At 66.4% G+C, this 12,756-nt stretch overlaps 2 protein-coding genes across 7 annotated transcripts in view; one reads left to right on the top strand and one right to left on the bottom strand.

The window, feature by feature from the left end:
• The first annotated feature begins 2 nt into the window (after positions 1–2).
• Positions 3–6,119, top strand: TMEM120A (transmembrane protein 120A). The gene is made up of 12 exons (XM_032430760.1): positions 3–189; positions 1,840–1,958; positions 2,196–2,312; positions 4,181–4,240; positions 4,452–4,547; positions 4,624–4,713; positions 4,898–4,963; positions 5,079–5,140; positions 5,244–5,336; positions 5,450–5,514; positions 5,619–5,687; positions 5,770–6,119. Exons 1-12 carry the CDS (start codon positions 109–111, stop codon positions 5,881–5,883), a joined length of 1,032 nt encoding a protein of 343 aa, XP_032286651.1. The 5' UTR covers positions 3–108; the 3' UTR covers positions 5,884–6,119.
• Positions 6,120–6,249: 130 nt separating this feature from the next.
• Positions 6,250–12,756, bottom strand: part of LOC116648646 (NADPH--cytochrome P450 reductase) — a 60,592-nt gene continuing 54,085 nt past the window's right edge. For all 6 annotated transcript variants that reach the window (XM_032430756.1, XM_032430755.1, XM_032430757.1 and 3 more), the window contains 13 exons: positions 12,502–12,630; positions 10,974–11,123; positions 10,303–10,427; positions 9,917–10,006; positions 9,444–9,542; positions 8,396–8,512; positions 8,180–8,298; positions 7,861–8,042; positions 7,590–7,739; positions 7,228–7,498; positions 6,986–7,131; positions 6,812–6,897; positions 6,250–6,725 (listed from right to left, as the gene is read on the bottom strand). In XM_032430756.1, coding sequence (XP_032286647.1) covers positions 6,581–6,725; positions 6,812–6,897; positions 6,986–7,131; positions 7,228–7,498; positions 7,590–7,739; positions 7,861–8,042; positions 8,180–8,298; positions 8,396–8,512; positions 9,444–9,542; positions 9,917–10,006; positions 10,303–10,427; positions 10,974–11,123; positions 12,502–12,630 — 1,809 coding nt within the window. In that variant the 3' untranslated portion in view covers positions 6,250–6,580. The remainder of the gene's footprint in view (positions 6,726–6,811; positions 6,898–6,985; positions 7,132–7,227; positions 7,499–7,589; positions 7,740–7,860; positions 8,043–8,179; positions 8,299–8,395; positions 8,513–9,443; positions 9,543–9,916; positions 10,007–10,302; positions 10,428–10,973; positions 11,124–12,501; positions 12,631–12,756) is intronic.

Raw genomic sequence — 12,756 nt, forward strand, 5'->3', positions numbered from 1 at the left:
CCCGGAAGCGGACGGGGGCGGCGGCGGAGGCGGCGGAGGCCCCTCGGGCGGGCCGGGGTTGCGGCGCGGTCCTTGACTCGGCTTGTCCGGTGCGTGGCCCCGGCAGCCATGCATCCCCCGGCCCCGGGCCCGCTGGGGGACTGCCTGCGGGACTGGGAGGAGCTGCAGCAGGACTTCCAGACCATCCAGGTGAGTGCCAGTGCGGGCGCCCATTGACCCTGAGCCACGTCTCTCTGGCTCGAGGTCGAGGGTCGGGCAGCCGTGGGTCAGCAGTGGGGGGTTCTGGGTCAAGGGTCGGGGACCCCAGCGTCGCTCCGGAGGGTGGCGAGGCCCCGGGTCCTGGTGGTCCTGGCTGGACCCTCCCCTCGGCCTCAAATGAGTGTCCGGCGGCAGCCCCCATCGTCCGCGCGGCCGCTGCGACCCTGGCGGAAACCCACTGAGTCTGGCGGACCTGGGGCCTTCTGCGGGGGGGGCCTCCTTCAGGCCCCGACCCCTACCCCGTCCTCTCCCAGGAGAGTGGTCCCCTGAGTCAAAGCCGGCCGGGCCCAACCTTGGGTCAGTCACTCAGCAAACATGCCGTGGGCGCCGGCGTGGCTCTAGGGCCCCGCAGGGGGGCTGGGCTGAGTGCGGCGAGGGCAGCGGCCCGGCCCAGCCAGGGGAAGTGGTGTTCAGGTGAAGTGCCTGGATGGGGGCGGGGCCCCGTGCAGGCTGAAGGACAGCGCCCACGAAGGCAGGGTTATGTGGCTGCTGGAAGGAGAGGGAGGGGAGGAGCGGGTGGGCCAGACCCTGCAGGGACCTCATGGGCCCGGACGGGCTTGGAACCTTTCTGATACCCCTGGCGAGCCCTGGGAGGAATCGTGGGGATCTGGCTTGTGTGGACCATTGTGCCGTTCTGTGGGGAGGCCAGCAGGGGAGAAGGCTGCTGGTCTCCGTCAGGAGAAAGTGGTTGGTAGGGGTAGACAGATGTGGCTCATGTTGGGTTTTGAAGGGGTGTGGTGGCCCCTTTAAGGCACGAGAAACAAGACCTGGAAAGGGTAGAGCCTGGGCTAGCTGTGTATTCGGTCATGCCTTTGTCTCTCCTGGACTGGTTCCAGCCCCTTCCTGTCTGCACTGAAGCCTTGCCGCTCCCTGGCCAGGCTAACGCTGCCGCCGCTCGTGCCCCTGCCAGTCCTGAGCAGGGCAGACCTACTTTCCCAGCCTGGCCACCCCTTCCTGACCTTCCTCACGCTGCCCTTTGTTGTCTCCAGGCTGCTTTTCTGGAAACTCACCCACCAGGGCAAAGTGCTCTGGGAGGCTTTGGGCCAAAGGTGCTGGGGGAGGGGTAAAAGGACTGGTCTTAAAGGCAGGAATTCTAAGGGCTGAAGCCTGATGACCTTTAACCTGGGAGGCAGATGCTGGGAGGGCCAGAGCGGCAGGCTGCTTGGACAGCCCCAGCTCCCTCTGCACTAGCAGCCTGGGTAGGCAGGGGGATCGCAGAGAACCAGAGTGGCTGCCTGAAGGCACCTGACTGGTCCCGAAGGTAGACCCTTGTGCCTGGAATCCGAACTCAGGGTGGCACAGAGCTGGGCGGGGCCCGCTAGTAGGTGGGCTGAGATGAAACAAAGCCTCTGGGACCTAGTCTGCTTCTGGGACAGGGGTGCTGTTTCTGGGCTTGCAGGGGGAGCCCCATCTCCTGGCCTGCATGGGGGAGAGGGCAACCTCAGGGAGTCCCTCAGCTGGCTGCGTCCTTTCCTGCTCAGACCCTCCCAAAGAGCCCGGGGGGAGTGCGTGCCCCGCCTTCTGCCCAGCAGGCTCCGGCTCACTCTGGTCTCACTCTGGCCCCCCCGCCCGCTGCCCCAGGACACCCACCGGCTCTACCGCCTGAAGCTGGAGGAGCTGACCAAGCTGCAGAGCGGTTGTACCAGCGCCATCACGCGGCAGAAGAAGCGGCTCCAGGAGCTGGCTCTTGTCCTAAAGAAGTTAGGACCCCCCCCCCCCCGCCCCGTCCTTGATTCCCCCAAGCCTCCAATACCCCCGGGCCTAGGGCTGGGGGTCAGATCTGGGGTGGGGGGAGAGCAGGCACTCACCCTTGAGTGTCCCAGGGCGTGGCTTCTCCGCCTGCTGGGCCATGTTCGCTTCCTGCCCCACAGGTGTCAGGTGTGATACTGGGGGGGGGGGGGCTGCTCTGACTCTGGCTTCCGTGGGCCCACCTACAGATGCAAACCCTCCCTTCAGTCGGGGGCCAAGGAGGCTGCCCAGGAGCTGGAGAACCAGATCAAGGAGCGCCAGGGCCTCTTCTTCGATATGGAGGCCTATTTGCCCAAGAAGAATGGGTGAGACCCCCCCTCCCCCAAGCTCAGTTCCTAGACGCCCCTGGGAGAGTGGCCTGAAGCGTGGTCTCCTCTGCTTGGTCACTTGGCCAGCAGATGGTGCCTGGACCCACTGTGGGCTGAGCAGTCAGGCTGGGGGGACAACTCAAGCGATGGTGACAGCTCACGGAGATGGGTGTTTTGTGGCGGAAGGACAGGGAATGGAGGAGCACAGTGAGGGGCTCCTCGCCCAGCTTGGAGGTCAGGGAAAGCGTAGAGGATCAAGGAGGGAGCCTGGCAGGCACGGGAGGGTGGAAATGGCGCGAGTGGCCAGAGCTCAGGGTGGGGGGTGGTGATGAGACCAGAGGCGAAGCCAGGTTTCGGAGCTGGCCTCGGGCCCAGTAGGCTGGGCAGAGCGACCCTTAGGCCAGCCACGGTCACCGAGGGGGATGGCAGGGGCCAGAGCACAACCCTAGGGTGAGTAAAAATCATCCAGCGGAGGCCTGGGGCAGCAAGACGGCTGGAAAGGAGCATGTCCCAGAGGGCGACGGGGTGGGGGGAAGGAGCAGCTGATAGCCTCAGACCAGACAGCCCGGTGGTGGGGGTGGTCAGGAGCCACACAGAAGGGGCGGTGTCTGCCGGAGTCAGGGAGTCGGGGAGAGGAGCGCTCTGCAGGTTGGTGGAGGTGGAGGTGGCTGATGGGGGGACAGGCGAGTGTAGGCAGCTCTTCAAAAGCTTGGCTGGGAGCAGAAGGCGAAACCAGCGAGTGGAACTCGTGCGCGTGGGGGCAGGGGGAGGCTTGTGCCCAGGGGTCCGTGTTACTTGGTACCCAGGGAAGACTGGAGCACGTCTCCCTGCCGAGAGCGCGGGCCCTTGGAGCACAGACCCAGCAAAGGGAAACCACTGGGGAGGTGGGAAGGGCGGGGCGCGGGCCCTTCTCACTTGCGATGGGAGGGTGTTTAGAGCTGGTGAGGAGGGGCCCCCGGAGATGTCAGCCGGGGGGAGGGTTTGACAGGGCCTCCGCAGGGATGGCGTAGGGAGCCGGTGGCGGTGCTGAGAGGCGGCCCAGTCCAGTGCCCGCTGCACTCCAGCGCGTCTTCGCAAGTCCCTGGCAAGTCCCTTAACCACTCTGAGCCTGGGCCCAACGGCCCGAGCGTGAGCAGGAGCTCGTGTGTGGGTGTGCTGCGTCCTGCACACGTGGGACTTGGTCCCCTCTTGGGGTTCGTCTGGCAGAGGAGGGCCAGACAGGCTCCGTCGGCGGGAGTGACGGCGGCAAGAGGCCGGGGGTGGTGGGGTTGACAAGGGGCTGTCGTGGAAGGGGGGCCTGGGACTCAGCTGGCTTGGGAAAGGAGACCGGGCTCGGGGGCCTGGAAGCCTCAGTGAGGCCAGGGTCCGCCTGTTGAAACCGGCTTGGGAGGCTGGGCACTCGGGTCGGAGTGCGAGGGGTTTCTGAGCTGAGGGAGCCCTTCCTGGCTGGGAGGGGCCTGGTGTGGCCGTGGTGCGGCTGCTGCGGCAGACTCAGGGCCGAAGGGTCTCGGAGGTAGCGGGAACCCGGGGAGGGGGTCGGTGACGGGTGGGCATGCACACAGGCACTGAGTCCTGCCCAAGGCCCACAGGGACAATAGGAGCTGTGGGCATGGCTCCCAGGGGATACCCTGGAGGCCCTAAGGGGGGGACCCTGGGAGGGGGGAGGCGAGGGAGGGGATGTTGGTTTACCCGGGAGCAGGCAGAAAGGCTGCGCCCCAGTGGTTCCTTCCTGGGGAGCTGGTGTGCATCACCCCCCGGGTCAGAACCCTAAGCCGCTGCCGTGGGAAGCCGGGGGGTCCCCGGCTCTGTGCCACAGCTTTCCTCTCCCTGGGGGCCTCTCTTTACCTGGTGTCCCCCTCCCCTAGGTTGTACCTGAGCCTGGTTCTGGGCAATGTCAACGTGACACTCCTGAGCAAGCAGGCTAAGTAATTCGCTGTCGTGGGCTGGGTCCCAACCCTGCTCTCCACCCTCCCGGGTCCTTTCCGTTCTGCCCCCGCTTCCCGGGCTCAGCCCCCCGGAGTGCCGGCCCCGAGCCGCCTGCGGAAGCACGTCCGGAGCAGGAGCCTCCCTCCGGGCCGAGGCGAGGGTGGGCCCTGCCGGCACCCCAGCCTGTGCCACGAGTGTGTGCCCACCCAGGTTTGCCTACAAGGACGAGTATGAGAAGTTCAAGCTCTACCTCACCATCATCCTCATCCTCATCTCCTTCACCTGCCGCTTCCTCCTCAACTCCAGGTGGGTGTCCCGCTGCCCGGGGCCGCGCCCCGCTCCGTGTGGGCGCTGGCACCCACATCCTCTGTGCCCTCCGCAGGGTGACGGACGCCGCCTTCAACTTCCTGCTGGTCTGGTACTACTGCACGCTGACCATCCGGGAGAGCATTCTCATCAACAACGGCTCCCGGTGGGCTCCCGGGGCGGGGGGGGGGGGGCACGGGGGGGACCCAGGGGCGCGGGGGCCATGGGTCCCAGAGGAGCAGGCCCGGGATCGGGGTACTGGCTTCCTGCCACCGCAGCCTGGCTCCCCGTCCCCGTGCATCAATCCTCGGGGCCGAGGGGACAGGAGTGACAGCGGCTTCCCCATACAGGATCAAAGGCTGGTGGGTTTTCCATCATTACGTGTCCACCTTCTTGTCGGGAGTCATGCTGACATGGTGAGTGGCCAGACTTGGCTCCCAGGGCCTGGGGGGTGGGGGGTGCAGGGGAGCACGGGGCAGAGAGAGAGGGTGTCCCTGAGCTCCCTCCCCTTCCCGCTGCTTTCTGCCTTAGGCCTGACGGCCTCATGTACCAGAAGTTCCGGAACCAGTTCCTGTCCTTCTCCATGTACCAGAGTGAGTGTCTCAGAGGGCCCTGCTCCGCTCGGGAGCCCCCCCACGGGGAGGGGGTGCCAAGGACTGTGAGCTCCAGCCCAGTTCCGCTGCCCCCCACCCCCAGGCTTCGTGCAGTTCCTGCAGTATTACTACCAAAGCGGCTGTCTATACCGCCTGCGGGCCTTGGGCGAGAGGCACACCATGGACCTCACTGTGGGTGAGCCGGGCACGGCCTCCTCTCTCGGGAATCCTGACGGGGGCCGGGAAGGGCCCGTCCTTTCCCGACTCTGTGGGGCTGAGAGACCGTGTCCCCCCCGCTTCTCCCTGCAGAGGGCTTCCAGTCCTGGATGTGGCGGGGCCTCACCTTCCTGCTGCCCTTTCTTTTCTTTGGACACGTAAGTTGTCTCTGCCCCCCGGTGTGTCTGGCCAGGCATCCCGGGTTCTGGCTGTGGGCCCTCGTGGGGACCGGCTTCTGTTTGAAACCCTCCATCCCCCCCAGTTCTGGCAGCTTTTTAACGCGCTGACCTTGTTCAGCCTGGCCCGGGACCCCGAGTGCAAGGAGTGGCAGGTGAGCCCGGGGACCCGGGGAGGAGGAAGGACACTGCGAGGGCCAGCGCCCGGCCCAGTCCTGACCCCGCTTCTCCCCCCAGGTGCTCATGTGTGGCTTCCCCTTCCTCCTCCTATTCCTTGGCAACTTCTTCACCACCCTGCGGGTTGTGCACCAGAAATTCCACAGTCAAAGACATGGGAGCAAGAAAGAATGAGTCTGGGCCTGCCCGCCATGCCCACCCAGCTCCCTATGGCCCCTCTGGCCTGGTAGGGGCTTCTGTCCCCTTTGAGAGGGTAGGGGGCTTCCCTCATCTGGGAGGGTCCCTTCTGCTCTCCCTGGAGTTTTGTGGGCTCTGTGGGCCCCGAAGGCGACGCTGGAGAGGACTGGGCCTGAGCTCCGGGCCTGCAGGGAGCTGGGGGCCAGCAGCCTGAATAAAGGAAGAGTGGCAGAAAGGTGGCTTGAGGTGTGTGCTCTCCAAAGGGTCAGGCGCGGGCCTTGGCGCCACCCCCACATGGCCTCTTGGGGCTCTGAGTTAAGGAGGCCCAGGGGGAGGCCCCGGATCTACCCAAGCAATAGCAAATACCGAAAACAGAACTTTATTCCAAGGACCAGAGATCATTTAAAATTATTTACAGTCATTGAAAATAACGTGGAGGGAGTTGGGGCCCAGCTCAGCTCAGAGCCCGTTCTGTTCAGCCCCCAAGGGCCCGAGGGGTTTACAAAATCCACACTCTTGACCCGGGGCCGGTGTGCGCCCGGGGCCCGGACCAGTCTCTGTCCCTGGGCCTGCCTCCCGGGGGCGAGGCCGCGCACAAACCACCCAGGACCCTGGCAGAAGGGAGCGAGGGCAGTGATTACACGGGGAAGCGAGTCTGCAGGGGCCCGAGGGGCAGAGGCAGGCCGGGCGGCCCCTAGCTCCACACGTCCAGGGAGTAGCGGCCCTTGGTCATCAGCTTCTTGATGTAGTCCACGGCCTGGGTGTGCTCCATGGCCCCCCCGTCGGCCACGATGTCGTAGAAGGTGTTCTGCACGTCCCTCGCCATGTTCCGAGCGTCCCTGGGGCAGGAAGGAGGGGGCGCTGGGCAAGGGGGTACCCGCGGGCGGGTGGGCCTCGTCCCTCCCCCTGCTCTGCCCTCGCTCACCCGCAGACGTAGATGTGGGCGCCGCCCTCGTGGATCAGCTGCCACAGGTGCTCCTTGTCCCTCTTCAGTAAGTGCTGCACGTAGACCTGGGGGGGGGGGGCACTGTGAGGAGGCCCCCCCACCCCGGCCCGGAGTCCCAGCACCCCGGCCCCGAGGGGCGGCCCGAGGTCTCACCTTGTGGGGCTGCTCCCGGGAGACGGCCACGTTGAGCTGGGTGAGGGAGCCGTCCTGGTGGAACCCGGCCAGCTCCTCGCGGTACAGGTAGTCCTCGTCCGAGCGGCGGCAGCCATAGTAGAGCAGCGTCTCCCCCACCTCCTTGCCTGGTGGCGGGGCAGGGGTGAGGCCGTGCTGGGCAAGGGGGGGAGGGGAGGCACGCCTGACCCCCGCGGGACCCCGCCCCGGGCCCACGTGCTCACCCTGCTGCCGCAGCCAGGCCCGCTCCTGGATGAAGCCGATGAACGGGGCCACCCCGGTGCCGGGACCCACCAGGATGACCGGCGTGGTGGCCTTGAAGGGCAGGCGGAACTGGGACTTGCGCACGAACATGGGCACCAGGGCCCGGCGGCCGTTCTCCCCGGCGGGCTCCTTGGCCCGCAGCCAGCTGGTGGCCACACCCTTGTTGACGCGGCCGGACTTGGTTTCGTACTCCACGGCCACGGCACAGATGTGCACGGAGTTGGGGTGGACCTGGCGGGGGCGGGGCAGGGGTGAGCGCACGCCCGAGGCCCCTTGCCGCCGGCCCCGGCCCCGTCCCCGGCCCCCGAGGCCGGCCACGCACCTTGGAGGACGAGGCGATGGAGTAGTAGCGGGCCTGGAGCCGGGGCAGCAGCTCGCACAGGTGGTCGATGGGGGGCCGCAGGGACGGGTAGTCCTGCAGGATGGCCAGGATGTGCCTCCGGGCCTCCACCACCCAGCTCAGGTACAGCTCCTGCGGAGGCCGGCAGCGGGGTGAGGCGCGGGGGGCGGGGCCGGGGTGCAGGAGGCGAGGGCGTGGCTGGGGCGGGCCCGGGACACCGGGGTGCAGGAGGGGAGGGCCGGGCCGGGCCTACCTTGCCCTCGCCCGAGGAGGAGGCCATCCTGCGCAGCTGCTCCTGCTCCGAGGGCTCGGACGCGTGCTGGGCCAGCTCGTAGAGCACGTTGGTGCGAGGCGGGTTCGTGATGTCCAGGTAGTAGGTGAGGGCCGTGCGGTAGGAGGTGGGGCAGGGGAAGGGGTGCTTCTTGTTGGACTCCTCTGCGGGGGGAGAGGAGGACGAGGGCCTGGGCTCAGTGGCCGCTGACCAGCAGGTCTGCTCCAGCACCTGGAACTGTGGGGGCTCGGGCCTGGCCTGGGGCGGCAGGGGGGCCCCCAGCCTGGATTCGGGGACTCACCATCGAGATTGTTCAGGGACATGACGACATCCAGGTCGGCACCCAGGATCTCACCGAGCTGGCTGACCAGGGTAGAGTCATTGGCTGGGTAAATGGCCACATGGTCCCCAGATTCATACCTGGGGGTGGGGGTCGAGGGGAATGTGAGGCTCAGGAGGGGTCGGGGAAGGCGGCCCAGAGGCCCAGAGGGCTGGGGGAGGGGGCGGCTGCTGGCACCTGAGTTTGGAGTCTGAGATGTCTAATTCCAGGTGCATGAAGTGGCGCTCTGTTCCCTGGTTCAGCTTCCGGTTGGCAGTGACAGCAGCCAAGAAGGGATTCTTGGCATCGAAGGGGCTGGGTGGGGAAGAGAGCAGCGCAGTGATTGGCCGGGACGGCAGTCTGAATCTCCCTGCCCCCAGGGGACCCCTCAGGTTTCACAGAACACAGGGAACCTTAGAGCCGGCCTCCAAGGGCCCCAGGAAGACTCTCCAAATATGTGAAAGGTTCTCCCAGCCCGATCCAAGGCAGGGCCCCCAACAACCCCCCAAAGTGGGCAGAACTAGGTTATCAGTTCCCTATTTACAAATAAGGAAACAGAGGCTGGCCCCTAAAACCCGGGGAGACCCTCCACGTGCTACCTGTTTGCAGGCTGAGTGCGCAGGAGGACCAGGCCCCTTGAAGACGGCTCCTCAAGACCGAGGGTGCCCGGGCCCCCCAGTGACTGGAGCAGAGCTCCTTCACCCCACATGCCCTGGACCGTGCACCAGCAGTTTTACTCTGCACAGTCGCTGGTCTTAAATTCTGGGGTAACGGGGGGATTTTTCCTGGGCGGCTCCAAGGGTCCGGGTGGCACCCAGGGGTAAGGTGAGTCAGGGGCCCGAGAGAGGAATACTGTTTTTGGACAAAAAAGTCCAAATACCGAGGTGGGTTTTAAGGAAAGTGAGCCCTTCTGCCAGAGTTCAGCCAGACTCACGCTGTCCTGGTCCAGGCACGGATCTGGGCCTCCCCGCCCCAGGATCTTTACAGGGCAAAAGGTCAAAGGAAGCACTAACGGACCCAGTGCCAGTCTGCCAGGTGTGGTGCCCTGGCCTGGGGGACCACTGGGAGGGCCCGAGGGTGGCCTCCGCCTCTCTGCTCTGGGCCTTATGCCCTCCTGTGCGGTGGGGAGGAAATCATGGGTGCCCCCACCCCTGCCCGCTCCGGGACGAGGGTGGAGATAAGGAGCGGACACAGGACTGCTGGCTGCTCAGTGGGCCCCGGGACCCCACGCGCGCTCTCTACTCACGGTTTCTGGTTCTCATAGCTCTTCAGACGGCCCACCTCTCCCATGTACACCTTGGCCGGGTCTATGTCTGGGTGGACCACCAGCCCATACTGGCGAATGCTGGAAAGGGGAGACAGGGTGAGGCGGGGAGGGGCCTGGGAGGAGGGAGGCTGCCTCAGGGACGGGGACTGAGACCATGCCTGCCACCCCGCTGCAGGGAGGGTCTGGAGGCGGTGGGAAGGAGAGGGAGCCGACAAGGAGGAGGGCTGGGGGGGCCTGGCGAGCTGCCGGCTTTGAGGCCATTCCGTGAGAAGGTAAGGAAAGCCCCCACTGCCCAGTACTGCCCAGCAGAGCCCGAGTGCCTGGACCCAATCTCGCGCTCTGGGACAGCTTCTACCGGCTTCTCGTGGGGTCCCCGCCGGGGCCCCCGCAGGCCAGCTCTCCCACCCTTGGGGGGCGCTCGCTCCCCGCCCAGCCTGCGGGCACACACTCACCTGCACTCCTCTCCGGTGGCTTCCACCCCAAAGTGCTCGCACACGGCCGGCCAGAACTGCTCACGCCACGTCAGGAAGTCCTCCTCCAGGCTGGCGACACGAGGGAATGAGCCCAGCCCCGGGGAGCCCGAGGGCCTCTCAGGGATGTAACCCACGGCGCCGGGCAGCATTTGGAGGGTCTGTGCAAACCCCGGGGCCGGGACAGCCGAGAGGAGGGGGCGAGGCAAAGAAGGGGGTGCAGGTGGGGGGTGGAGACCGCCTTCCCTTGCCTCGGGGTGTGCCTGGCAGCAGGCTCGCTGACACGTGGCTTTGTGCTCCCCTCCCCTCGCGTGCCACAGTCGGCCCTAACCCCAGTGGGCTCCGGGGCTGGGGTGGGGGGCACTCACTTCCCATCGTCATCGCCCATCCCCAGCTCAAAGATCCGCTGGGCGCCGAGCTGCTCCAGCCGCTTGTCCACGTACTTGCCCATGGCATTGAAGTGCTCATAGGTCTTGTTCCCAAGACCAAACACCTGTGCGGGCAGAGGGGCGGGTCTGAGGCTGGGTCAGGGTCAGGGGTGGGTTTCCCCCGAGCCGGCCACACGGCATGCACGCTCGGGCCTCCACGGCTGCCAGATGCCCGGCATGGTGAGGTGGGCCACCTTGGCCCCCGGAAGTGGCTGGGTTTTGGTGACCTGCAGCCTGTAAGCCTCACCCCTGGGTGAGCAGCAGGGGCAACTCACCGTCCCTACCCGGCGCTCCTGGCCCAGCCAAATCGGGGCCAGCCTGCTTCACCTTTCTCGCCTGTCAGCTCCCGCAGCCCGTGCCCCCGGGGAGCAAAGTGGGGCCAGGGACACGGGAGGAGACGCTCAGCACGGGGCCCAGGCCAGAAGAGAGGGCTGTCCCCGGAGCAGCCTCCCCCTGGCCTCCCCGCCAGGCCCCCCAGCTTGAAGCGCCCTGGCCGATCAGAGTGAGGTGGGAACGGGAGGGAGGCTTTCCCCTTGGACACGGGGGTCCAGAGGCCCGGGAGAGGTGCCACAGGCAGGGAAAGCCACTGCAGAGAAGATGGGGTGACTCACCGCATACTTGACTCCAGTGAGGTCCAAGTTGGTCTCCTGGAGCCAGTCGTAGAAGTCCTGGGCGTTGTCCGTGGGGTCCCCCTCACCATAGGTGGCCATGCAGAACACGGCCAGGGAGTTCTCGATGTCCGGCAGGCTGCCCAGGTCGGCCTGGGGACACAAGAGCAGGGCCCGGGCCCAACAACCCTGACTGAGCCACGTCAGGTCTGTGCCTGATGGGATGCAGACAGGTGGGCCCAGGCCCTGCCCGGGGCAGCTGCCAGCAGGGGTGTCCCACAGGCTCCGGGTCGGCCGGGGATTCCTTCAGGACAGGGCACCGAGCAGTCAGGGAGGCCTGCACGGAGGGGGCTGAACCGGTGCGTGGGACAGTTAGACATCTGCAGTTTGGAGTGGAGGGGGGTGTATTTCCCGAGGGGAGGGAACGGCAGGCACAGATGAACACGGGTGAGGGCCTGGGTGCTGAGCCCCCAGCTGGCACTCAGAACCTGGGCCCCTGGGGGAGAGCCTCTTCGTCCCGCAAAGTCCCAGGAGCACAGCGGAGCCTGGGCTCTCGCAAATTCCTTACCAACCGTTGACCAACCTAACACAGAGATCTGCAGCCAGAGGGGTGGCGGTGCTGGTCCCTGAGACTAAAACGCTGGGCCGTGTACAGGTCAGGCCTGGGCCATGACCCACAAGGACCCCATCCGGGGAGGAGCAGGATGGCAACTCCGGACTTCTCCCAGGACCACCTGTTCCTGGCCAGCCTCTTCCCCTCCCTGGGGCCGGCGACCTGGCTGGCATTAGCTCTCCTACCCCCCCCCCCCCCCCCCCCCCCCCGCCCCCATAAACAGGCAAGCAGATGGCTGGAAGTTTCCATCGCCATGCTCAGGAAAGGACAAACAGCCAATGCCAGGAGGCCAATGAGCAAGGCGAGCCTGCCCTGCGCCCCCTGCAGGAGAGGCTGGGGGCAGTGGAAAGCAGGACGTGAGCACTAAGTCCGGCAGACAGGCCTGGGGTGACCTGAGGGGAGCCGATGGGGGACAGGGGCATCCTGCAGCTCCCAACAGGGGACCTTAATCCCCAATTCTCAGGCTCCCTGGGCCCTTCCCTCCGGTCCTGTTCCTGTTCCAGTTAATACACGAGCTAATAAAGCCTCGTTTCACAGCCCAGCTGCAGGGCTCCGTGCAGTGCCCCCCCCCCCGGGCTGCCCGGGCTGCCTCCCCTGCCGCTACGGTTTGGGGGCACAAGGGAGAAACGGGAAACCCTTCCTCCCTGGACTGCTGAGACCCGATCCACTAGGTGCTTGAGTCCCGTCTCCCTGCACCGGCCAGCCTGGGCAAGCCTATGGCGTGCGGGGCAGGGGAGGCTGGACGTGCATGGCGCCGGGAGCTCACACCGGCACGCCCGGGGCCACCCGGTGACCCGGACCAGCGACAGGAGATGCCCATGACTGTCCGTCCCTTCGGCTGGCTCAGTCCCTTACACGTCTCCACGCTCCGGACGCCTTCGTCGCTACTGGAAGGGCCAAGGTGCGGGGAGTGCTCACCAAGTCATACTCCTCGGGGTCTGCAGCCATGCCCCGCATCCCGTAGCGGTGGGCGTCCTTGGACAAGCGGTTGGCAAACTCCTCCGCCGTCCCCGTCTGGGAGCCGTAGAACACGATGATGTTCCTGCCCTAGAGAAAGCAAGACACGTGGGGTCAGTGAGGGACCAAGAGTCACAGGCTTCACCTGAGATCCAGGTGACCGCAGGGCAGGCTAGGCAGGTGGGGTCCCTCAAGGGGACCCTCTTCCTTCCTGCC

Source organism: Phoca vitulina, unplaced genomic scaffold, assembly GCF_004348235.1.
Source record: "Phoca vitulina isolate PV1807 unplaced genomic scaffold, GSC_HSeal_1.0 scaffold45, whole genome shotgun sequence".
NCBI classification, from domain to species: domain Eukaryota; kingdom Metazoa; phylum Chordata; class Mammalia; order Carnivora; family Phocidae; genus Phoca; species Phoca vitulina.